Raw genomic sequence first — 27,545 nt, 5'->3', positions numbered from 1 at the left:
CCTACCAATTACACACTTTGAAGCGTGTGTCGCCAAAAAATGCCTTAGAGGGTGTTCTGGGCTTCATTCTTTGTATCTCAGCAATTCCCGAACAACTGCATAGGACCAATGAGGATCCTGAAACGCTAGTGCACACACCAACTGTTCAACATGGAAATAAAGGAGGAATAAAAGACAACTGATACTCACTGACATTTTATTTTATTTGTGGTTTTGTGGGGTTTGGGGGTTTAGAATCATAGAATCATAGAATAGTTAGGGTTGGAAGGGACCTCAAGATCATCTAGTTCCAACCCCCTGCCATGGGCAGGGACATCTCACACTAAACCATCACACACAAGGCTTCATCCAACCTGGCCTTGAACACTGCCAGGGATGGAGCACTCACAACCTCCCTGGGCAACCCATTCCAGTGCCTCACCACCCTAACAAGAAAGAATTTCCTCCTTATATCCAATCTAAACTTCCCCTGTATAAGTTTGAACCCGTTACCCCTTGTCCTGTCACTACAGTCCCTGATGAAGAGTCCCTCCCCAGCATCCCTACAGGCCCCCTTCAGGTACTGGAAGGCTGCTATGAGGTCTCAACGCATCTTTCTCTTCTCCAGGCTGAACAGCCCCAGCTTCCTCAGCCTGTCTTCATACGGGAGGTGCTCCAGTCCCCTGATCATCCTCGTGGCCCTCCTCTGGACTTGTTCCAACAGTTCCATGTCCTTTTTATGTTGAGGACACCAGAACTGCACACAATACTCCAGGTGAGGTCTCACGAGAGCAGAGTAGAGGGGCAGGATCACCTCCTTCGACCTGCTGGTCATACTCCTTTTGATGCAGCCCAGGATACGGTTGGCTTTCTGGGCTGCGAGCGCACACTGCAGCCGGCTCATGTTCATTTTCTCACCGACCAGCACCCCCAAGTCCTTCTCTGCGGGGCCGCTCTGAATCTCTTCTTTGCCCAATCTGTTTGGTGTTCTTTGTTCCCTTTCTTGTGCTTTTTGGGGAGGAGAGGTTGTGGGGTTTTTTTTTAAGTATGTGATATCTGATCTGTAATGCAAAATGCAAACTAATACAGACAGCAAGAAAATAAAAGTCACGCAGTTTCTTGGTATTAATAAATATCTCAGGATTCTTAGAATTACTCAAAGTAATATTATGACCTTGTAAATAGGCGCCAAGGACAGATAGACATGGTATGGCTCATTTCACAAATAGCTAACATCACTGTACACACAAAAAAACCCTCCAACAATCTATAACACAGCAATATATCAGAGCCTTCCTATAATGAGATGATAGGTCTTTAGTCAGCTACAGTTGCATTCTGATAACATCACTAAATTTATTTTACTTTTGATACTCTGCTACAAAAGAGAATCTCTGCTATAAAAGAGAATTTCTTTCTCTTAACATAAAATGAGGTCTGAGCTGATCAAAGCAAAATGAGATAAAATATACTTCATTTTTTTTATCTGAATAGTGATATTTGAGAACAACAACTTTGGATACTTGAAAGAAAAAAAAATTGGTAAGCTGTATATTTAAATCATCTAAGTTGAATGCTATTCCCTTGATTGCTTAGTTCAGCCTATTTCAGATGAGCCCAGACTCCCTGTGGAACAGACAGGCTATGAAAAGCTTACATAATATTGCTGCCCTCAGTGCTAAACCTAATGATGGCAAACACACAGGAGAAAGAAACATGACATGTTCAAAAATTCCAGTATAATAAAACTGCAAGATTCAAATCACAGGAGGAATGTGAAAAAATAACAGGAAAAGATACATAATAGATAAAGAAATAAACCACCCCCCAAAAAACCCAAAACACAAAACATAACCTGCTTCCTGCCTCCTTTTGCAAACACTTTACCCCAAAACATACACTAAACAGTAAACAGTGAGGCTACTTTATAGTGGAATATAGTGGAATCCAACTGCTTAAAACCCTGTATGATGACCATATACTTTTAAGATAAGTGACTGCACAGGAAAATATCTTCGCTGTGGACACAAGAGATTGCTATAGAGCTTATTCAGAAGGGTACACTGATATTTAAGGAAACCCAGTACTTAGACGTGATCTATAAGATCATAGAAGTTCTGTTGCTCCTTTTAGAAACACTTTGCTGAAAACTAACATCTTTTGGGGACTGAAGAAGAGAAAAATGCTATTCAGTTATAATGATAGACAGTTGAGGCAGTTCTTCATCAGGAATAAATAAATCAAAGCTACAGTGAGACATAACCTGGGATAGAAGTACGTTTTTATTTCCATTAAAATGGTTTTAATTTTTCCTTATTCACAATGGCTTAAGCCACATCTGACTTATAACCCTGTTTAACCCTTCCATTATTGTTTCTTGGATTTTAAAGTGTACCGCTCTTTCTGCACACCGAGTGAGAATCTGAAGAACATTCCACAGGTTTATGAAATTGAAAACAATTTACCCTATATTTTGCATTGGAGACATGACATTGTCTCAGAAATTCATGTATGTTCACTTCAGTGTGAGACTGATGTGAAGCTCATTCCTATGAAATCACTACTTCAGTGGTTTACAGTGGTGTTACAGCTCTGTCTCTGCCTGCCTACAAAATAGCTGTATTATTTCTGTGGCTCTTGATGACTTTTGAATAGCATGAGCTTATGAAAAGAAAATGTAATGGCATTTTTATACACAGAAATAGAATAAATTATCCTTTCACAATTAATTCAGTGACATTGAATTCTGCATTACTGATATTTTCAAAGCTTTTTCTTTTTATCTTGGAAAATGTGTTGTGATCTCACTATAACTATTTAGTCATTGATTTGGACAAAGTAATTATACAAAACAGTTCTAACATTATTTGAATGTCTTACAGATAGCAAACAAAAAATGGAAAATTTTGATTAATTACTTCAAATACTCCACTGGATCACCTTTACAAACCCAGTTCTCCTTTAGTGCAAAAGAATTAAGTTCATTTCTCTCTTTTTAGGGGAGAAGAATAGGAGCTTGTTCACATGACTCCTTTCTTTAAACATAGCAGTAAACTTTGCTCTTTGGTTATGCAGCCATTTGGGAATGTTTCTAGTCAAAGAATATGCTGGCTGACAAAAAAAGGAGAGTTAAGTTTCCTCCTTTTAAGAATTCTATCCTTTAAAAAAAATAAGCAATAAATAAAAAAGAGGCCAATAAAAACCCTGAAGTTTCAGTGCTTCACAATTTTGTGACACTGAAATTATAACTACATTCCTGTAAGAGGGAAAAAATGGCTCTTCATCTACAGAACAAGACCTCATCTCCCTCTGTCTACATCAGAATTTCTGATAACATTCAGATAGAGCGTAAGATGTAACTCAAGATATAAAGATGCAATTTTTTCATGTTTGTAAATCACTTACTAATTAACCTCAGCTAACATATGCCTAAAACAGGTTGTGTCCTGAATTTTGTTCAGTGATGCCTTACTGAAAGATAACACTGATCCTTGGCTCTGCTAAGTATGTAACTTGCCAGAGGCACTGACAGCAACCAGTCATGGGACTTAGTTGACTGGGTATTGCTTGTTTGCCACAGCATTAGACAGTTAAGATTACTTTTTTATGGTCAGTGTTTTCTGGGTTCCCCCAGCCATCCACAAAGCCAGGATGATAAGTCGCTCCATTTTCTGCTTCTCAGGGGGAAAACCCAAAACCAACCAACCAATGATTCTGTGAGGGAACGTGTTGTAGCTCAGTAGCCAGGGTTGCCAAATGGCATTGTTTCAGTATCTTTTTCACAGAGATCGAATTAAGAAAAAAAAAAAAAAAAAAACCAAAACACCACAGCACAAACCAAACAAACCCCAAAATCACAACCAAAAAACCCCACCCACACTACATCAAAAAAAAAAAAAAAAAACAAAAAACCAACCCACTGTAAGTAGTCAGATATGTTCTGAGAGTCCCAGGAGGTGACAAGACTGAGAATTTTGATTATGTGCTTTTGCGTATAAGGGCTCAAGCTGGATACCTGTCAAGGAGACCCACGTCCTTGACAAAAGCACACTTTATCATCTTAACTTTCCTGTGTCTTTAAAGAAAACAGGAAGGACTTCTCCCCAGTGATGGTAGTAGCACAGTGACAACAAACAGGGAGCAAAAGTTGATCAGGCAATCAACTCTTACCAGTAGTTCCTGAAGCATAACAGGCAGATACAGCCAATCTGCCCTGAGGCAAAGTGGTGCTTTCTTTTACATACCTAGCAGAGTATTGCTGAGAGAATAGCACATGTATGTCTACTACCTGCCACTTTCAAAAGAGTGGTTGAGCTACATGAGCAACTACTATATGGAGCACACTGAGAAGCAGAAGCCTGAAAACTGCAGGACTTCATCTTTTTGGCCATGCATGGAGACAACCATAAATCACATGCTGTTAAAACAACTGTTTGGTACCTAAAGCTAGAGAAAAAAATTCTTGACACCATCTGTGGCCAAGCAAGAGACACCTATGAACCTGCACGGATGTGCTACTTCACAATTGTCTTGCTGGGAAGAAAAAGAGAAGACTGCACCAGATGAGATGAGTGCCTGTGAAAAGGCACTCATGTCACCCCAGTCTGCAAATATTTGATGAACACAGTCCTTTCATACATATGAAGTTTTGTGTTTACCTCTAAAAGTTACATCAAGAACAATCACTTCAAATTAGGCTTTTTCCTGAGAAGGAAATACCTCTAAGACCTCTTCAGTATTAAACAATATCTAATGCATTAACAGATATAAGTTTACTAAAATAATGCTTTGAAAAACGTTCCTTAAGAATTTGAGGTGTCTATGCCGCTTCTTACTCAGGGTTTTAATTGATGTCACTTCAAGAAGCAAAGGAAAGATAAGCATGTGGGAGAACAGGTTGTAAAATAACTGGTGAGAAGAATCTACTTCTGTGGGCAAAGCCTGAAAATCAGATTTGAAAGATTTGATATGCAAGAAGGCGTGTATATTATCAGTGTCCTGAAAGCTTCAAATTTCTACAATAGTTATAAAATAAGTATTGACATAAATGTTGAAGTATTACATTCTTCATTTAACTTATGTATACTTGAATATGTAAGAGTTCTACTTCAGTGAAAGAGATGATATAAAACAATTTTCTCCTTCATTCCAAGCAGCAACTGACCAAGTTGCTCCCTTTTGCTAAACATTTGAGATCCGTTATCTGATGCTGAACAGCTCTTTGGAAGTGTACCATACATGTCAGTTTACATCTACTTCTGCAATTCTAACATGGTTAGAATTCCTACAAATACTTTTTCTTGTAAGTGCCACAATACTTGGTGAAATATGACAAAAATCTTACCGCTACGTTTCCGTTGCACATTTGGGACTGGCAAACACCTCTTATTCTGTTGGGCATCAGCACATCATCCCAGCAAGATGGACCCTTCAAAAGAAAACCAAAGCATATATAAAGCAGAGGCTTTAGCCTACATAACAAGTAAACATATAGAAGTTGTTTTGTTGCCACTTTTCCAGCCCTAATCAATTTAAACTTCAGCTAGACAATTTAATAAGCTTATGCTGAAAAAAAGCCCCATCAGATTATATTACAATATTCATCAGTAAGTCTCAGTCACTGACAAAACCTACAACCCCTCTATGCTGAGGTTGAAACAGCAGGTATTTTTTTCTTTCCATCTTAAGACAGGGACTGACTTAATTCTGGCTAAAAAAAAAAAAAAACACCACAAACAAAAAAACCACACACACTACAAAGACTCATCTTCTGGTTCAACACTGTTTGCTCCTTGGTCTGCAGCAGAGTAGGGAGGGAAAAAGGAAAAAAACCCACAGTAGTTGGAAGAAGAATACACAGTTAAAGACTGAAGCGTAACACAGAAACAAAGTACAGAAAAGCTAACCTGGTCTAAGTATTTAATGGCTCTAATTTCACTGAAATCTGTTTCTGTTTTCATGGGCTGCGGCATTCATTTTCACGAATGTTGATAGTGTTCTCTGTAAATTAATTAGACTTTTTGTCACCAGATAAAGCCTTTACCTAACCATAATACAACATAATGAAAATGTAAAGTGAAAATTCTTAGTAGATTCCTGGACATTTACATTAGCTTCAAGATTTATTTGTCACTGTTAATAACAACTTCCCTCATGTCCCCAAAACACAGTAACAAGATAGAAAATCTTTAGCAAACTTCGCTTCCACTTCTTGAATATAAAAAATTAATTTATGTGTGTACTACAAAACACAAAGTAAAGATTATAATCATCTTAATTATTCAGAATTGCAAACCAGTATGGTTAACAGGATGATTTATCAAAGAAGAATATTTATATCTATGGCACAGTTAGGAACATTTATGAAAATATTACACAGCACAAAAATTTTACAATATGCTAGCAAGTCTTAATAGTAATCTCACACCAGCTAATATTTAATTAATAGAAAATAAAAATTCATCAGATAAAGAACTACGAAGCTACAAATATCCACATACATAGCAGATATGGACAACTAAAAAACATTTACTACTTGGATTACTCAGTGTTTAGGATAGTTTCACTACCCAGGAATAAAATGAAAACTTTACCCAGAACAGAAATTATATGGCAGTCAAAACATGTATTAGTGAAATTAATCCCTACTTAAGACATGTTTGGATTACAAAGTAATTTAGTACCACGTCTAGATCCATCTTCTTCATACTTCTGTATGAGGCATCTCCTCAGCCTAGTGCAGATATGTGTGAGATAGCTTTGAACTAAGTTAGTAATATAAACTTGGCTATAAAAAGATTGATCCAGCCTACCTAAAAACCAGGTAAAACAGCTCTCCTTGCTACTGTCATAGCTGAAGTCCTGGCATTTGAGAATGGTAAAAAAGGGCTTGAACATGTAAATAGTATTGCAGGCAAACACAGGGGTGACTGCTGTTAGATTTGACTTGTTGGGAGAAAAACAGCTGCAGTATAGTACAGCTAGTAAAAAGTAAGAATACCCGAAATTGTGGCAAATAAGCCCCACCAAAAAAGCCACCACAACAAAACCACAAATTCCACCCCACTCCCCACAAAAAAACCACCCAAAAAAACCCCAAAAAACCAAACAAAACCAAACCCAAACCAATTTTTCCCCCCACCCAAAATTGCATTAAATTATTCAAAACATTTATAGAAATCAACTTTCCCACCAGTTCTTCCAATGGATTTTGACCTCCTGCAAAGTTGAGACTTCGTAGGAAGAACAGCAGAGCTTCCTTCAGGTATTGTGTAAAGTACTTGTTTTCAACTCAGTAGCCAAAGGCTTAATTCAACACACCCCCATTTATTTGTTTTTCCCCATGCCACCAAATATTGTATAGATCTCTACATACCTCTCAAGCAGTTTCCCTTCCATTCCTCATACAGATAAAAGCAGACTGACTAACATTTTACTCTCTTGATATTTTAGACAACAATAAACATGACACAGTATGCAAGACTTACTTACATGCTGGACTAGTAAATGGGAAAACAGAGTCTCTGGATTTGTTTGGTTTTTTGATTTTTTTTTTTAATTATTAAAATGCAATTTGCTGGTGGTTACTAAGCACAGAGGCAGCATTTTGGTGGAATTATTTGTAATAGCTCCTATATGTCATTCCTGAATGTAATAGTTATCACAAGATCTATCATGTGTATATAAAATTCAGGTTTATCTTCCCAGCACATATCACTTAATATTAACATACATTAAATTCCATCTGCCACTTTGACACCAGATGAAGTCTGCATACTGAAGTCCACGGAGGGTCTTTTCATAGATGCTTCCTGGGCTTCTCCATACTGAGCCCATCTGCTCGTTCACGAGGATGAACCAACTGCATACTCCATCCTCACCAAATATTTCTTCTTATATAGCAATCATCTAAAATGCTCGTATGCTTTCTGCCCCTTTTATACTTTAAAAGAGCTCAGTAACAGTTTTCATGCTGTTGACAAGTTATAAGCTTTTTGCTTGCTTAATTGCATTTTTATATTGAAGGTGCTGGAATTACGTGCTTATTTTGTTAGTTTGGTTTTGTTGTTTTTTTTTTTTGGGGGGGGGTTGTTTGTTGTTCCTCCCCCCCCCCACCCCAGGTTTTCTTATGTTCCATTTTAAATTCCTCATTCCTCATTTTTCTGAGATGCATCCTTGATTCTAATAACATTTCCCCATCCTTTTTTTCTACCCCTATAATTTAGCCATGTCAGCTTCTGTTCAGTTCTTCTTAAGTTTTTGTGCTCGTAATCTTTGATTCCAATACAAGTCCCACGTCTCCTCCAAAGTTTAAATTCTTAGCTGCCCTTTCTAGCTTCTTGTCAGCAAGCACTCTTTACTTCTATGTATCTTTCTAAAAATTAAGCACGATCACTTGTGCCTTTCTCAGATTTTGGGAAGCTGCTAAATATAAATATACTACAGTCATTCTAAAAGACTGGGTCTTTGTTATTAACATTATAAACCATGTCCTCTCAATCACCTTCTCTTGCAGGTTCTTTGACCAACTCTTCCATAACACAACCTGATAGAAACTAAAAAAGTTCACTCTTGGGATGATGGTTTGTCATGATACTTACATAATTTACATGAAAGCAATTCAAGTATGATACTATAAATTTTTTCTTACATTTTCAAGCTTTCAATTTTCTGCAGTTTTAGTCACTGCCATCATCTGGTCAAATGGCTGTTAACGGGAGTCTTACATATTTTTTTCTTTACTCCATCCCTAGCAGTGTTCAAGGCCAGGTTGTACAGAGCCTTGGGTGGCATGGTTTAGTGTGAGGTGTCACTGCCCATGGCAGGGGGGGTGGAAGCAGGTGATCTTAAGGTCCTTTCCAACCCTAACTATTCTATGATTCTATGATTCAGGCTCAGATTTTTTGCTCCATGAGGATACTGTGTAACTCACTGACTTGCTAAAGAAAAGCAAAATTAACAAGTTAACATTTCCTTAAGATCTATCCCTCTTCCTTCATATGCATGTTTGTTTGTATACATTTATTAGAACATTTGTTTTTTTTCAGTTTTAGAGGAATTCAGTAGGTTTGTATATATTTGGATAATCCTTACATAGTTTCCTTCCTTCCCATACTTGGAAAGAGGACACTAGAAAGAAAGGATGAGGAATAAAAAGGAAGCATGCTGTATAAAATTCAGGGTCAGGGAGGGGACAGGCACAGAAGGAAACACTCATTAAAAACCAAATAAACTGAAAACGAACCCTAAAGCTAAAAAGCCACAAATGCCCCAAACAAAACCTACCCAAACCCCAAGCACAACCACTTTAGTCCTGGTCATGACAACATCAGCAGTAAATCTTCCTGCTATTTCATCTTTGTGCAATTAATACTAGACTATCAAAGTTAATGATATTATGTCAATATACACACAAAAATAGTCGCAAGACTGCTACACACCAAAATAATTTAAATGTCTTACAAAAGCAGTTCCACAGGTATGTGCTGTTATCAACCCTCATAATTATGTTGATTTCATAAGATAAAAGTATTTCAATCTTAACTTTTTAACAGACTTAATAGTTCAATTTCACTGAGTTTATTTCAGGAGAAAAATTCCCAGGTGTTCAGTAGTTTGCATGTAAGAAGGCATAGTAATTCTTTGGCAAGAAAGAAAACACATATAGAACCATTCACGAGGTTCAATGAGATTCTATGAAAGTGCACATTGAAAACGGATTTGATACCACACCACTATGTTGAGTAAGCCACAGTCTTATAACAGTTCAGAAACAGGCCATTGATTCGCATAAAAGAAACAGAAAAGCATCCTTAAAGAAACTAGAACAGAAAGGAATTGATGCAATATTGACTACTGTTAAAATTCAACTACAATTAGTGAAAGATCAGGTCCAAATATGCTTAATATAGCAATATATTTATTAATAGTAACAACAATAGCATGAATTTTGTGGTCACCTTAAGGTCTTGCCTATGAGGGAAAACTACTGTGCTCTAAGGCCTGGTGTGAACTTTTAGCACTCTCACTCTGCAACAATTTCCTCACGACATTTCTCAGGCACACAAGGGTACTTTTTGCATGAAGCATCTGTTTGAAATAGGAATATGTCATCTTCCACTTAGGGCATGCTAAAAGCACACACATAGGGAGCTAGTAGCACAGTTCCACGCTATCAGTGATTACTCAGTGTTTCATTCATGCTGTAGATAACAACTCCCTATTTTTTCCTTTATAGAAAAGCCAACCTATCCAACATATCTTTAACTATTATGATTGGCATAAACCCCCTAAGAAAGTCTGCCAGAGCCAGATTAAGTCAACAGCATTTTCTCTTTGTTCTAGCAAGTGTTAAAGTTCTTAACGGACAAATTAATTCAGCAGGAAAAGTCCAAGGTGGACTGGCAGAACACCTTGAGTTTGTGCCTGTCTGACAGTGAGCAGCTGAGGGAAAAGAATAACAAAACAGCCCCCACCTCCAAAAACCGAAACCAAACCACCAAACAAACAAAAAAATAAAAACATCCCCAAACCTACAAAACTTTATGCCTCACTTTCCAAATTTTTAAGAAGGAGCAAATCTCCCCTCCCCCAATGTCTGCGCTTGGCATTCTTCAGGTCCATATTTTATCACTACTGATAAAGTAATACACTTCCAAAAGTTTCAACATGCTTGAGAATTTTAGTTTTCCACCTTCAAACAAAAAAATAAACAACAACAACAAAAAAAGGGCAAAAAAGGCATTTGCCCTGGGGAAAAAAAAAAAAAGAGAAAGAAAAAAACCCCACAAAAGCCTGTGTATGCTAAATGCTAATGTTTCTTTAGCAACAGCACTACTAAATGCCATTGCTATAATTGCATCAAAATAAAATTAGGAATTCTGGTGAGATAAACAATTTGAAAGGCAATTTTGGTTTCCCTCTTTCTTGAGGCTAAGAAAAGCTTGTCAAACTGCAGGCCAGCAAATCACTCATACTGTTGTAACACTGCAAGCTGTACTGTTTGCAATTATTACTTTGCATTAATCAAGAACAAACTACGAGAAGAACAAAGCCTTCTGATTGCAAGATTAAAGCAACTTGCCCCTCTTGTACACAGCCAAATGGCTCACAGAGAAAACTAAGCATTAAAATGGATTTATCTAAAAAGAATTTTCTGGTGTACAAATGGGAAAATGACAGAATGAATAAAGAAATAGAGCAGTATATCACTGAACAGAAAAAGCCATGTCAAACACATTTGGGCCGTGTATTGCCCAAATAACCAGGTATGGAAATTTCTATTATTTGGATGTATGGCAGTTGTTCCTTATGTTTTCCAGGGGGAAGACTAGAGAGAGTTGGTGAATGACATATTACATTTGAAATGAAGCTCCTATGCAGAATATAAAGAACAGGGATGATTGATGTGACCTTTTTTAATGTATCAGGGAAGTACCGGAAACCCATGTACATTCCACCAGTATGTTGTACTGGTACCCAGTACAGCGGACAATATACTCTGCTCCTCTACTCCCGGTGTACTTTCCATTCAGTAGCCAAGATCTGATTTTGTAGTGAAGAACTACAACTGAATTTTGGTCAAAGACCACTCAAGAAAAAAAAACCCTCCAAGAACAGAAATACTGTCTGGAGACCCCACATGAAAAATTATTCAGAATGCAGTTGCTGACATAATTGTTGACCTGTGAAGTCAGGGAAAGGTCAGAAGCAGAGGTCAGCAGTATAAAGACTCTGACTCATTTAAAAGGCTGGAAACTATCCATGTATTTAATACTTTGTATTTCCCCTGCTTTATATTCAACCCCAGTGAACAACATGCAGCAGAAATCATTAAAACACATCTTTGTACCTCCTAATATCTACACGAGAGACATAAATCATTAAGATGTTGAGCAAGTGACCCAACCAAGGGGTAAGTATTAATGCAGAAGGATTTTTAAGATTATGTAAGAAATAACTTCAGGTACTTGAGAGGGTTTAAAAAAAATCAGCATACAAGCTACTGGAAAAGTGCTGAATCTAATGCAAAACATGCAAGTACTCAGGCTCCTCTGCAAAATGATGACTATTGACCTGTCTACATGAGAGTATTTGCAGACCTAACCGTTATATGGTGATTGCTCAGCTTTATTTTAGTATCCTGAGGCAACAAGACAAAGTTCCCAAAATGTTAAGGTTACCTAATAAAAACTGACTTTCTTTTTGCCAGTGTAATTGGCATCCACACCAAGCTACTGCAATTCACTGCTTCCCATGCCAAGACAGACAACTCTATCCCGCAGATGTAGTAGGAAACAAAATGTACTCTGGCAGTAAATATATATATGCAAACACATTAACACAAGCGATTAACATTACAAGAACAGAATTAGATCTTGCCTACTGTCACAGACCTAACCCAACTTTACGGGGATCATACAGCCTTTTTGCTGTTGTTTTGTTCTACTCCTTTCTATACGAGTTTGAACTCCCTTTCACAATACAAACACTTCAGCCTAGTAAAATAATTTCATGAGGAAATGCATTTTCCTACAACTGCATAGATATTTTTTATAAGTAATCAGAGCTGCTTCCCAGTATCACCTGATAAAGCTCATCTGCTTCTCTAAAATGTAGCATCTTCCAAGATTTTTTCTTATTATGCTGCCTCTATAACATATCAAAGCAAGTGACTCGCAAGAGAGCTACAAATAGTCAGATCCTAGAGGCTCATGAATGTCTTGGAACAGATAGGTAAGTCTGAAGAAGGGTCAGCAGCTAGTAAACCTCAGAATAACTAGGCAAAGTCTAGAGTCTGTGAGAAGGAAGAAAGAATAGGGCTTTTCTTTGACAGAAAAAAATAGTTAAGCAGGATGTTACTATTGGTAAACCAGTACATTCTTACTTTTTTCCCCAGCATCCCTAACCCAGAACATGATTTGTTCTTCACATTCCACATTTGTCATTAAAGCAGCATTGCTGAATGCTAGATTATTTCTTCTGAGCATAGTATGGATATGACACATTGAAATAAAAACTTCCATCCTATTTTATTAGTGCAGTAATGGAGATGAATAATTAAGACTTTGATACACCAATCCACATTTTATAAGTTCTTAACAAGCTTAATTTAGGAGAGCAATCTGATAATCTTTTGAAGCACTTACTAAGAAAAATCTAGCTGTTAGGCAAGCAATACTCAATTAAACTCAGCAGAGAAGATTCATATGGTACTACCCTAATAGCAAAGAGATTGGGGATCTCATTTCAGTTCAGAAGAAATGAATCTATTTGCATCATAACATTAATACAAAGTTCCGTATTTATTTCAGCATTCTTTATCTTGACAATTATGAATACAACTAGGCTATATTTATCAAGTAAGTTACTTGCTATACTTCTACTGAATGCTAGAATATCATACAGACATTATGATTTTTGTTCCAAAGTAAGACTCTGAACAGCAGTATCCAGTTTAGCACAAAACACATTTCTCCAAATTCCCCAATCACAGCCTAAAAGCATCCACCACTAGGTAAAAATACAGTTTATAAAAGAGTTTACTACTGATTTAGCTAGGGAGTGCTTGCTGGACTTTTATAGATGTTCCATTTACAATACTTTAAAATTTATTATGCTAAATAATAATAATGTAACGGAGGTTAAACCTGCCAGACTGGCAACCTTCCTAACCAAAATCCTCTGCTTAGCCACAAAGCTTATCACAAAGGCAGAAGTAATTAAAGCTTACCCACAGTTTACACAGACCTGTAGAGGCCACTTCTAGCAGCAACAGAGTAATTTTTTTGTTCCAAAACTTAGTTTCCTTACATTTCTGCAAGGACTGACACTAATAGACTAGGACACAACTGATAGGATATATGGATGTAAGAGGCAACCTGTATGTTATTTAACAACACAGGAGTTTTAACTCTCACCCTGCATTTTAATACATGCTACTGTGAATGATGTTACTCTGCATGTCATACTAGAGTTGCAGTGAGAATGTCTCCTGCGCCACACCTCATTGCAGGTAAAACTAACCAACTTGCCACAGCCCCTTTGACATGGCATCTCCCATACAGCAGGGAGCACAGTATAAAAGAAGACTACTAAGTTACTCCTGGGTCTAGTTTTAAAGTGGTTTGTGGAATAGGAATGGGAGGACTTGAGGTAGCTACTTAGACTACAGAATCCATCAGAAGAAATATTTTGCTTATTATTGACTTTGGTCATTAGAGCAAACAATAAAGCACATGAACAGCTTTACTTCAGTATTATTTCTCATATGAATAATGTTAATCACATGGTTTAAGTCTGTGTGGGACTGAACCTACTGGTCTGATTTCTAGTGGTACATTAGAGATGAAATTTTCCTTTCAGAGTGCCCAGCCTGATTAGTAAATTGACAGTTTTAGGTCAATAGTTATAACTCCCCCAAAATGAAGTAGCTTACAACTTGCTGAACTGCTTGCAGCTGAGCAATTTGGAAGACTTCCTGTGTGCTAGTTATGTTCAAGCATCAGAGAATTGCATCTCTAACTGAAGATACAGGTAAGTATAGTAAAAATAATATCCATCTTGTTATTTTAATGATCATCACTTTTTCTTTCTTTTCACAGGTATCTTTGAGATTTGGGTAGTTTTTGTTTGTTTTTAATAAAAACAAACAAACAAAAACCAAACCAAACAAAAAACCAAACAAAACAAAACCAGGAAAAAAACAAACCTGTGAATAAGATGTTTTCAAGTAAGTTGTGGTCTTTCTTTTCTTTCATATTGTATTGTAGGACACAGGTTTGCAAGAGTAATCCCACTGATTTCAACTAAATAATGAAGACTCGTACAGAGACACCCAAGACAAAAGTTCCCAGAGTCACCTCTTCAGCAACAATACACATTGTGTTGCTAGTGCAAACAATTTTCACACAAGTGATTCTTAATTTGTTCTTGGCCAGGTATTTCAGTGGAACTTTCCCACAAAGCCAAATTCAAGTACAGCAACTGCAGCTGAGAAATTGAATTGAGTTCTGAAAGTTCCTGCTCTTTCCTTTCCCTCTCTGAGCTATTGTCCACTGCACCCTTATTTGCATCATTTTTACTTTGTCCAAATGGTCACCTTTCCATTCCTGTGGAAAGACCCATGCTCTGAGGATACTAGATATATTAATGAAGAAAATAAAAAGAATCCATTCCACATTTTTACTAAGAGCAAATCTCAACTAATCCACACAGGTCTAAAGCAAAAGGGCCACTAGCAATAGACTAACTTCATAAGGCATTCAAGCAATTTTTTCAGTTACTGCAGTTATATACAACTGTAAAAATCAAGATTACACACTGTAGTATCTAAAGAAATTAGATTGCTATATAGCCCATTTTTGATTTTACACATAATCAGAAACCCTGAAAGACAAAACTATACCAACTTCAGCAACAATATTCTTATGTTCCAAAAAGAAAGCTAATAGGCTATCAAAGACTTAAATAAAATAATATAAAAAAACCAAACTAAACAGCATTGCAGTCATTGTTATTTGAGTGTTATAATTCCTACAAACTTTACATGCCCATCACAGCATTCACAGGTGAATGCATCTTTATTACAGTTATTAAAAAATACAGGAAACCCTGCATCAGGTGGCTTATTCAGATTCATTCAAGATTCATTTAAGGTTATGTTGCAAGCATGGTGCTTTTAGGGTTTGGTTTCAATTTTCCTCACCCAGCATGATCCTGCTAATATACAAAGGAAATAAAACAATGATTCACTAAGCATTTTACACAAGCATATAGCTATTGTTAAAGAATTAAGATTGTGCCAGGCAGGTCAGTAAAAGCTTTATGAGAGACCCCATCCATCACACAGAGCCCCTGGCTGGCAGGCAGAACTCTGAGCATACAAATGCTAGTGAGAGTGGTTAGTAAGACAGCCTAGAAAGTAACTATTAAAAAAAAAAAAAAAAAAAGGGCAGGAGAAAGGACCAAAACACATATACAAAAAAATAAGGACAAGGGAGCCCTCACCCCTGTAAAATAAAACTGCTGCTCTGGTGTTTCTGGACAGATAGTACAGGATCTCTTCTTGCAGCAGAAAATCCTTCAGCTATGAAGCTGTTTCGGATTATGGTACCCAATTTTTTTTCTGAATCTTATCTGCTATGTTAAATCTCTTGAAGAATACAAGCACTGATTAAACAAAAAACAAACCCACACACAAAGCCACTTTATACAGCTACTCAGTAAATTCTAGATGTCTGACCTCCAGAAGTTTGACATGAAAGCAAAGTTCAGGATCTTGCCCTTGCCATCAACTTACTGCATTGTACAAGGAGCAGTTTATTGAGAGTCACTAAATCATAGAATGATTTGGGTTGGAAGGGGCCTCTTAAGGTCATTGAGTTCAACCCTCCCTGCAGTTGCAGGGACATCTTCAACCAAAATAGGCTGCTCAGAGCCCTGTCCAATCTGATGTTGAATGTTTCCAGGGATAAGGCATCTACAACCCCTCTGGTTGACCTGTTCCAGTGTTTCACCACCCCAATCATAAAATGAGTCTTTCTTATGTGTAATCTAAATCTACTATCCTTCAGTTTAAAATCATTACCCCTTGGCTTATTGCAACAGACCCTAAAAAGAAGTCTGTCCCCATTTTCTTACAAGCCCTCTTTAAGTACCAAAAAGCTGCTATAAGGTCACCCCAGAGCCTTTTCTTCTTTAGACTGAACAACCCAAACTCTCTCAGCCTTTCCTCACAGAAGAGGTGCTCCATTCCCCTTATCATTTTTGTGGCATATTTAATAACAGAGGCATATTCCTAAAATCTAGTATCAAATTCTGAGATTACTTCTCCTAAAGCAATGCTTTAAAGACTAGCTCAGCCTTTTTTTTTTTTTTTAAATCTCCACATCTCTGTGCATGAATTCTGAATTATTTTTTAATTAATTTTGATTTTTCTACATATTGGTGCAATCAGTAAATGCTTCAAGTCAATCTTTGTGGTTTTCATGCAAATCACAGAAAAGGTGAACCAGCTCAGGCTAAAGGGGCATTTGAACACAACTTTCCCATTTTCTGGCAGAAGGCTTTGTAGGGGCCAATTCATAAAATACAAGGGTTACTGCTACCACCTGAATTTTGTGCCAACTCAATTTTGTCTTGTACAAGGTTATCTCTGTGAATATCTTATGCACCAGTCTTTGAAGAATATAAAGTTAAAGAAATGAGGCATTTCTCCATAACTGCTTCGAATTGCTTGTTTAATTCCAGGAGCTGATTGCTTAAATAAGCAGAATTTTAAGCTTTAGCATTGAATTTCCCTGTGCTCCAGTGTTCTGAAAAGACAGACACCTGCAAATTTTAAAAGGCAGCTGAGCAAGGCATCACTTGGATAATTGCATCAACCCTGTCTCAGGCTCATCAGTGCTTTTCTAGATTAAGCTTTTGGTTTCCTCCTAACTCAGTAGAGCAAGATACGTGTTGGTACAAAATCAGTAACTCTAGTCACATGTAGATGCCATGTCTGAAGGCACTTCACCAGCATTAGAATGTGTAGAAATAGGTCACCTTAAAAGGTAACAGCTATCAAGATATTTTGAAATTTACAATTCAAGATAGAACATCAAGAAGCTACATTAAAAAAAAAATTAATTTCATGGTAAACTCTCAATTCCCACTGAATTCTGAACAGGGCAAATAAAAGTTTTCTAGACATGATATCTGCATTTCATTTATGGAGGTTATAACTTGCATTCAAATTACTGAATCCATTTCAGGCTAAGACTATTGCAAACCATGCCTGCCAAGCATTTTAGTTTCAGAAAAAGAATAGGCCCTCAGACATAAAACCAGGGCACATCCACATTGGCTTGACAATCAATGCAAACTCATCTGCATTTCCACACGCTTCATCACATTTTATTCTGAAGAACGAGTTTCCTTTTCTTTTATTGCAATCTCTTTTAATATCCATTTCTTTTGTCATGAGGAAAGACAACAGATACATTATTTGAATGCTTGGCATTTTACAACGCAACACTAACATTCTAACTATCACAGTGATGTTGTTTTCCTTGCTTATGGCTCAGTGTAAACCGTGGCAACAAATAAAATTGAAGTGATTAACTAGAATTAATATTATGACTAATTTATGGTTCAGTGCCTATGGCAGTGGTTTAATCAGTACTTTTTATTTATCAGACAGGCTTTGCCATAACAAATTTAGCTATAATGAAAAGGACCCAGAACTGTCACTTTAATCACAATATAGATGTGCAGTACACCACACTGTATATTAACAAAGATGTGCAGAACTTCCTCAAACACAAACACTAGCCAAGTCATTCAGTTCTACGCAACTGCTCTTTATAACTGTATTCCCACCATTCCATGTCTTATACATTTCTCCAAGACTCAGTTTCTATGTTAGGCACAAGTTGTTCTTCATTATTATTTTATTCTCTTTATTTCAAGTTTTGGCCTGTTCTGGCCTGAACAAGCACTGTATCTGAAGAGACTTAAACTCTGTAAACAGGATAATTTCAATTTGAGTCAATTCTCTTTGCTACAATGTAGCAGAGTATCTCCTTGTTGCAAAATCTGGTACCCCCTACTACACACCGAACACCTCTGATGAAAACCAGAAGGTTTGAATACAGGGAACCCTTTCTGGATGAGAGAAAAACCACCTAATTGGTCATCTTCATACAGCTTCTTTGCCCCTCAAGTTATAAGGTTCTTTACTTGGCTGTACCCAAAAATAAAGCTATAAAACAATTGCCACAGGATTAATTAAATTTGTTTTTTGTTTTGTTTTTTTTTTTTGTGTGTGAGGAAGTTAAACCAGGATCTAATGTTTCTTCTCACAACTTCATTAATTTGGAATGCCAGTAACAGCCGAGATCAGTAACATTACATTATAAATACACAGAACCGTAATATAGACTAATAAGAGTGCCATTTTACCCATCAGTGTTACGCTACCTTCCTTCTACTTCCTACAAATATTCTTTCAAGTGGGAAACCACCTGATTTTAAGATCAGGAAAAAAACAAATAATCATTTACAACCACTTAAGCAGAAGTTAGATTAATTCTGTATTTACTTTAAAGATAAGAAGTTAGTTGCAAGCTATGAACTCATGTTTTTCTGTAATCATGCAGTATAATTAGATGAAATTGACAATGCACACTACAAAATGGAAGATACACATTTGTTTATAGGTCTCCATGCATCCACTATTTTAAAGCATTTTCTTGAAAAGCTAACTCAAAGGGCAGTGTGGACAACAACAAGAACCCAAACCTAGCACACCAAACCAAAACACCCCAGCTCTTAATAGCTACTATATAGCTGTTTTATGGTTTTCATTATAGCAATCCTTGTTATCTCAAATTTATGCATATGCCAGCTATATTCAGCCTTGACTCATTTATTATAGAAGCAATGACCTTTCAAAAACTCTCCTAGTTTTCCTTTAAAAGGAAAAAGAAAAAAAAAATTCCACAAACGTGTGAGTGACAGTGAAGTGGAAAATTAGCCTTTTGTAACAAGTAAACCATCCTCCTCACCATATTAAGAAAACCGTAAGATTGAACAGCAAAAAGCATACTAAACCATGCAAGGCTGATTTCACTGTGCATGCTCCAAAAAAGTCCTTGACATTGCTAATGTTTGTCATGCATACAGGTCTCAGAGCCAAGCCTCCATCTGGAAGAGATTTGAACTACCATCTAGAGGCATTTCAGAATCTGAACCAAAAGGTTTACAGCATTACAAACCAGTTTATTCCATTGCTTTTAATTCCAGCCGGACTTAAAGTCTTATCTCTACACTCCAGACCTTCAGATAGAGCCTATCACAGTAACACCAATTCCCAGAGAATTCAACTCCATGACCCAAGTGAGATAAAATCCCTCCAGATAGCCCAAGTAAATGGCTCATAAGTCGTTTCTGTCACTTTTGCTAATGCCTTTGTACCATGGAATAAAAAAAAAAAAAAAAAAAGGGGGGAAAAAAAACCAGGAAAAAACACAGCAAAGGTGTAAATATCTACAAATTATTTAAACTGCACTTTGCCCCTTCACTCCTATCAGCAATTCCAGTTGTCTGGTTCCTGCTGAGAATATCACAGATATTTACTGGCTAAACTTCCTCTCTAAGTACTGTACGAATCAGCTACTGAGCATCTGTACTCTATCTACCCGAGTGCTCTTATTTCTAGTAGAACATACAAACAGACACAGAAATACACTGTGGGGAAGATGAAATACATATTTGATATCAGTTGTACTGAAACTCCCTCAAATCAGGTAATTCCACAGCATGTCTCATGTTAAGTAGTTTCACCCAAAAGAGAGCAGACTTAAGGTGAAAGGGAGTAGTTCAAGTCAACTTGTCATAACATATTTAGTTTCTACTCATCATGCAATATTAGTTTTAATGAACTGAAGATATAATTCCCAAGTATTCCTTTGAGACAAATGGAAGAAAAAGGAAGTAACTTCTTAAAATACTGTAAATTAATAATGAGAAATTCCTGTGTAAATTAAGGCAAAAACAAACAAAAAAAAAAACCAGCATAGTTCTGGAAAGTACTCTCTTGGCTTATTTTTTTACTTGAGGTTTTTCTGTTATTTCATTTTGTTTTCCCAAAGAAAGAAGGAGTTTAGAGGGGTACAAGAGAAAGGAAACAAAGAAGGGTCTAAATAAAGAGAGTTAATTCCCACTGAAATCACCAGCATTAGAAAGAAATTTGTTCCAACAGATTTTGAAAGATCCAAGTAGGAAAAAAGAAGAAAATGTTTAGATTTTATAATTCCAATCTGTTGAAGTTCAATCTGTTCAAGCATTACAGAGAGACAGGTAAAACAACCACCTACCAGAAACACACCTCTCCTCTTTCCAGGAGAAGAAACTGAGCCCAAAAAGCCTTTGGAATAGAAATCCACCTTCAAATATTATCATAGGATAAGACTGATAAAGTTCTCCCCCTACTTCAATCAGAAATATCCAACAGAAGACTGCAGCAAACTAAAACCAGAGAATCATCTTATAAACAGGTGAGCAGGATCATCACTGATTGTTTATATCAGCTGCAGCTGAGTTGTCAAATAAGACTGGAGACTGGCAGCTGGGGGCATTGGGCCAGTGCCAGGACAATTAGTGGACTCGAGGTGAGGGCTGAGATGAGGTGGAACTGGAGGACAAAGCCTTGATAACGTGTGCTGAGACAGCACCTGGACTTACTTGCAAATGGGCTAATCCAGGGAAAGACTGGGTCAATCCAGAGCTGGATATAGGAGCTTGGGTCTCTGCAAATGCCAATGGCTATACTTAGGTCACATCCTTTCTGCTAGAGAATAGGGAATGTGGGTAATATACTGAGGTTAGTCATATCTATACTTTGTAACCAGATATTGGGAGGCTACTAATATTATTTCTGGGTAGATGCACAGGTAAATTCTTTTCTGGTGGTATGTCCAGAAAGCATTATACCCTCAGCCATGCCCAGAGTACATACACCTAAACTGGCTAAACCAGTCATCAGAAAATTACTCAAAAAATGCTGAGGATGCACTTTTTGTTTGCAGTTAAAGAGTCAAGGATGTGTTTATGGCTCATTTAGGTGCCTTTCAGTGAAAAAGGACACTGTGCCTATGCAATCCAAATGAAGTTAGATCCACAGGGGTAGTCAGCAAGAGGGAAATGACTGTGCCAGTGAGGCAGGTGTCTTTAGTCTTAATACAATTAAAGGATAACAAAACCTAGCCAGTACAGATCAGTCAGTTTACTGATTGTAAGATTGTCACCATATATTAAACCACAGAATACCTTTGTAATCTGTGTGGTGTAGCATAGTAAAGATACAAAACTTATAAATTTATTACAACTATTATTGAGCATCTAGTTAAGGCTGAAAGAACCTTTATTTTATAACATCTCAGATGTTGTATCTTAAAAAAACTCTGAAAATTTATTACTTGAAAATGATTTCCATTCTCACTTTGCTATCTGGGTGGCATTTTAATTTGATGATGTCGTGGTTTAAGCCCAGCCAGTAACCTAGAACCACACAGCTGCTGGCTCACTCCCTCCGCCCTTTCCTCCCCCTGCCCCCCTGGGAGCAGAATCAAAAGAATGTAACTCCCACGGGTTGAGATAAGAACAGTCCAGTAACTAAGGTATAACAGAAACCACTACTGCTACCACCAATAATGATAATGATAAGGGAAGCAACAAGGGAAGAGAATACAACACCTCACCACCCGCCGACAGATACCCAGTCCAACCCAGCAGCGATCTAGACCTTCTGGGTAATTGCCCCCAGTTTATATAGTGGGCATGATGTGCTGTGGTATGGAATACCTCTTTGGCTAGTTTGGGTCAGGTGTCCTGTCTCTGCTTCCTCCCGGCTTCCCCTCCTCCCTGACAGAGCATGAGACTCACAAAGTCCTTGGTCAGAGTAAACGTTACTGAGCAGCAACTAAAAACATTGGTGTTATCAGTGCTGTTCCCAAGCTGAAAGACAAAAACACAGCACTGCACCAGCTCCTAAGAAGGAGAAAAATGACTGCTACTGCTGAACCCAGGACAGATGATGATAAAATCTTTTTTTATTAAAGATGACAAAACCCTAGCCCTTTAACTCATGACAACATTTTGAACAAAATTAAAAAGGGATGTAATGTTTGGGCTTTCTTGCATGCAATTGCATGCCAACATACTATAAGTCAAATTGATGAATACACCAAATGCCAGGGTAGCACAATCATCTATCAAGCTGTAAGGTGGCTAATGCACTTATATTAGTTAATAGTATAATGCACATAAACCAGAACTGAAATAATTAACAAGCGGATCCTAGCATGCCCTGGACAACAGGAATGGTCTTGAGCAAAGGTGCACTTTCCTCTTTCAGCTAGATCTATATGGCTTCTCATGGGGGAAGGTAGGGGACTACAGTGAATCTGGTTTATGGTTAATAATTTTTATGCACAAATATGCACTCCTATTTCTCTTGAGCCTTAAGTTACATGTCCGTAATGCCATGGCTATACCTCTTTATTTGTGCAGGTGTATGTATTTAGTATCAATAGTGAAACATCCAGAGAATTCCTGTGAGAGGTAACACTGGCTCAGCAACCTGCTGTCACAGCAGTCCAGCTGCTTAACCAAGTCAGAACATATTGCTGTAGCGTGTCAGGGAAGAAATTAAGCCTTTAGAGGAGATGAGAAAACCTAAATTCAGTCCCATTAGATTTTTTTCACAAGTAAGAAGCAAAGAAATAGAAGGCCTTCATAGAAGAATGGTTAAGGTATCCTAGGAAAAGAGCTTCTGATGAGAAAAATTAAATTTGATACTTGTAATTGTTGCCTTTTGCTGTTAGCAAAGCTGTCAGTGATTCTAACTATACCAGAGGCTTAAGATTATGCTTTATCCAAAAGAAGTACAGTGAGTTTAATTATACTGTTTTCCAGTTACATATTAGAGTCCACAGCTGTTATGAAAAACCAAACCCAAAACTACTAGGATCCCTGCTTTTTTTTTGACAACACAGATAGGAGCACAGCTTTTCGCTTTCAAAAGAGCTTGCCATTTTCAACAGCAGAACACACTTTATCTGAAAGTATCCTTTTCTAGGAATGAAGCTGGCATATTGTTAATGTATTTTACAAAGCAGCTCATACATTGTTGATATTCTTCTTATTATTTTTAATAGTATTAAAATCTTTTTCTTGGAGAGACATTTTGTGTTCTTCTCTCAGTCATTCCTGGCTCCAGGCTGCACCATCTTCTTAATCGCTAATACAATACATCACAATTTGACATGAACAAAATACAAATCAGAGTTATGCACAAAGCTGAGAATAAATGTTAAAATGTACTGCCAAGCCACACACTGAATATGAATTATGCCTTTGCAGAGCTTTTTATTTCAAAACCCTGTACAAAATGCAACTCTGGGACGTTGCTGAGTGCAGATCACATTTTTAGATACGTAACTTAAAAGAGGACTTAAAGGTCATCAAGCCAGATTACATTCTGTTCCACACAATGAAGTGCAACCATGTGTAAATTATTATTGAGCAAATTACAACTGATTCATGGCAGATTTTTCATTAGAATGTAATGTCTCCTTTGCTGTAAAGTCAACATTATGATCTACAGTTATTTCTTAGAGCTCTTTCTATTAAACTAAACAGGAAGAGAGATTACTTTCATTTGTACCATTTATATCTGTATACAGTATAACCGATAGCAAAGTTACATTCAAAACTGACCATCCTTATGCTATTTCAAAGCTCTCAATCACAAATTCAACAAGAACAGTCACTTCACACAATATGTAAAAACTTTTGTATTATCCCCAGTATTTGTTTTGTCAAGGTAGGCTTATCATAAATAAATACAATTTCTTATAACTTGCTTAAGCACTACTTTCTGTCAATCTGCAGCTATGTTTTTCACTCTATGCATGATCATCACTCCCCTCTATTTACTTCTTAAAGGTTATAGAAAAATATCCTTGCCTGCTCTTCAGAAGATAGCCACTTCAAAGACTCTTTTGAGAATCAACAGCCTTTAACAATGTTTGATACAAAGCCAGAAAAGGGCATGGGCTAAGTAACAGGAGAGGGAATGCTTAAGTTAGCACGGTGGGAAATAAATGCCAAAAACTGTTTATCAAATGAAAGAAATTATCTTTTCCCCAAATAACTCCCCTTCACAGATGCTTATAGACAACACTTCAGTGTGGATATCCATAAAAATTAATCTGTGAAACCCTATTTTCAACACATCAACTACTTCTTGCTTCAGTACTCAGATACTGTTCTGTTTGCTGCCAGATGTGAAATTCAGCAGGCGCTTCACCCAGCCATCTTCTGTTGGTTTAGGAGCAGAGAAGAAGATAGCACTTTGTTCTGCAATACATAGTGATGGGAGAGTGACTGGGATTGGAAAAAAATTGAAAGATTAAAAAAAAAAAAAAAAGTAAATCCTTTTTTTCAATAGCCCAACATTAACAGTAGAGAGAAAATTATTAAAGATCATTAGTGTACAAATACCAAACGAGCTTTTAAAGAGAAAAAGCCAGTGTAAGACAATGAAATGGGTTTGGGGTAGCCTTTGGTAGTAATTTAAATAGATTGTAAATCTTTACTTGAAGATTAACATAAATCCAAATTATATATTTAAAAAAAAAAATTAATTTCTGCAAAGAATTTCATACAAGATAGCTAACTAGAGGATGTAATTATAGATTAGAAAATAAAGTATTTCAAGGATTTGAAGAGATAATTTTGGCTATCTTTGCATGCTGGAGGAGAGCAGCATGACAATAGCAAACTGTCTAAAAGAACATTTATGTCACACATTATCATACTAGAGGAGAATGTGAGATGACTATTAAGAGTTCCAACTGGAATGTTTCTGGATCTTGCTGATCCCATTATGGAGCAATGGGCATGGTCATAAGGAAAAACTTCTAATTTCTACACCCAACTTTAGAGCTAAATCTCTCTGATACTTGGCGAATTTCTTAGTCTGAAACTCACTTTCAGAATCCTGACTTTCATGGTTGCTTGATACTACAAAACAAGCTAACTACAAATAGCTATTCAAAAATTAACTGTGATTACCTGGCTCTAGAAAACATATTTAAGATACGGAACACTAAGACTCTACATATATATTTACTTATCTTTATGAAAAGGATCTGATTTTGCAGAACATAAATCAGTGGGTGAGTGGATGCTTTGCAAAAGTCAGTATCATTTTCCATTTGTTTACATATCTCGAAATGTAGCTGCAATCTGCCAATTTTTGGTTTCTCTCTTCCACAGTAAAATTCCTTAAGATTATAAATAATTTTAATTGCTAATAAGAAGTGAAAGGAATTTGATCAGTTCATGTTTTCTCTATGTTTTAAGTTACTTGAGTGGAAGAAAAATAGTCCACCTGTGAAGAATTAGTATTATTAGAACTGTCCTGCAAATGAAGTGGAATGAAGCCATTTCAAAGGAACACGTGCCCTGAAAATGGCCCCATTTTAGCAAAGTATTCAAGTGAATACTCAAGATTAGACCCATTGACTGGAGAGATATATGCTGAAAACTGAATATAATTTAAAATGCATATATGCAAAGAAAATATTAAACCACTGTCAATGGCTGTGTTTTCCCAGTATCATTCTAATATAACTTGTGACTAAAACTCTAACAAAAGCAAGCAAAAAAAAGTTATCCAGAATCTCAATTTCTGGAAATATGCAAACAATATTTCATCAACTTCTGTTTCATAAGATTGAAATGTTAATTATCCAATGATGTTTTATTAATACATTACAAAAATCAATCTGTTAAAACTACTTCTATTTTTTCTAATGAAAAAATAATTAGACTAAGAAAGAAGCAAACAAACTAAAAAGATCAAGCTGATACAGTCTAGAGAATAAGGTTTGTGATCATGTTACCACTTCTCAATTTCCCCTCTCCTGAATTGCCAACCTCCCTTTTATTTAGTTTCTCTTTCAGTCATCCAGGGGCTTTTATAATATCTAAAATTCTCACATACTAATAATGTTGGTGTGGTTTGTTTGGTTGTGTGTTTTTTTTTTTTTTTTTTACAAAATAGAAAACTAAAAGAAGCCTCAGTAGAATAATATAAAAAGTAATACCTATGAAACTACAATGACCCCTTTAACCACCTACTCCTTCTCACACCAGCTCATGACTTATGCAAGAAATACAGGAGGACTAGGTCAGATGGTAGTGATGGCTTACAAAGGACACCTGACAGCCTTCAAGAAAAAGGAATTATTACCTATGGCAAAGAATAGTCTTCAAGTTTTAATCATAGTAGCTTCAGAAGTGTAACAGTATACTTACCAATACATAGTTGAGACCATAATCCTGTTATTGGTTAATGATTCATAAACTGTCACAAAGTAAGATTTTACAAATGCTAAGTATGGAAATCAGTCCTTTCTTAACAAGACATGTATAACCACAAGATGCTACGATTGACAGTAAATTCAAGAAATCATCCTTAATGTTACTAAAATGGGTAATATTATGTCAAAACTAAGGGTTACCATATATCAAAGATAAACCCGTATTTCATTTTGCTTTTCCAAGAAGGTAAATAGTTTAGATCTGTAACCCCATAGTTATCAAAATAATATATGCAAAAGCCTGGACAATCATTTGCACTGTCAACCAATATATTAACTCTAATGCATACATTTTTCATATAACTGGTATCTTTAAAAGCCTTAACCCAGCAACTCAATCTCAGGGTTAACTTTCAAACATAAAACACTCTCTACTGAAATAACGAGGTTTGCTGAACATGGGCTTAAGCCAATTATGTTTAACGAGTCTTACTCACATTCCTGAACTTACATAGCTGTTGCACATTTCAAGATATCACTGATATAAGAAATATGCACAGTAAGCTATGTTGTAGATCCTAACATGCACAGCACTGTGCCTTCTATTATTTCTCTGAACCTGTAAGGGATGCTAACTCACTGAAGGCGATATGAAGTCCACATAGCTAATATGTGAAATAAATTTCTGAT

The 27,545-nt window shown here is 36.6% G+C and overlaps 1 protein-coding gene across 2 annotated transcripts in view; it reads right to left on the bottom strand.

Annotated features, from left to right (window-relative positions):
* The window catches only part of PRKN (parkin RBR E3 ubiquitin protein ligase), a 730,480-nt gene that overhangs the window by 392,875 nt on the left and 310,060 nt on the right, over positions 1–27,545 (bottom strand). For both annotated transcript variants that reach the window (XM_065680442.1, XM_065680443.1), the window contains one exon: positions 5,324–5,407. In XM_065680442.1, coding sequence (XP_065536514.1) covers positions 5,324–5,407 — 84 coding nt within the window. The remainder of the gene's footprint in view (positions 1–5,323; positions 5,408–27,545) is intronic.

The sequence above is a fragment of the Lathamus discolor genome, chromosome 5, assembly GCF_037157495.1.
Source record: "Lathamus discolor isolate bLatDis1 chromosome 5, bLatDis1.hap1, whole genome shotgun sequence".
NCBI lineage: Eukaryota > Metazoa > Chordata > Aves > Psittaciformes > Psittacidae > Lathamus > Lathamus discolor.
The sequence above is the reverse complement of the archived record's forward strand: the minus strand, read 5'-3'. Positions and strand labels throughout refer to the sequence as shown.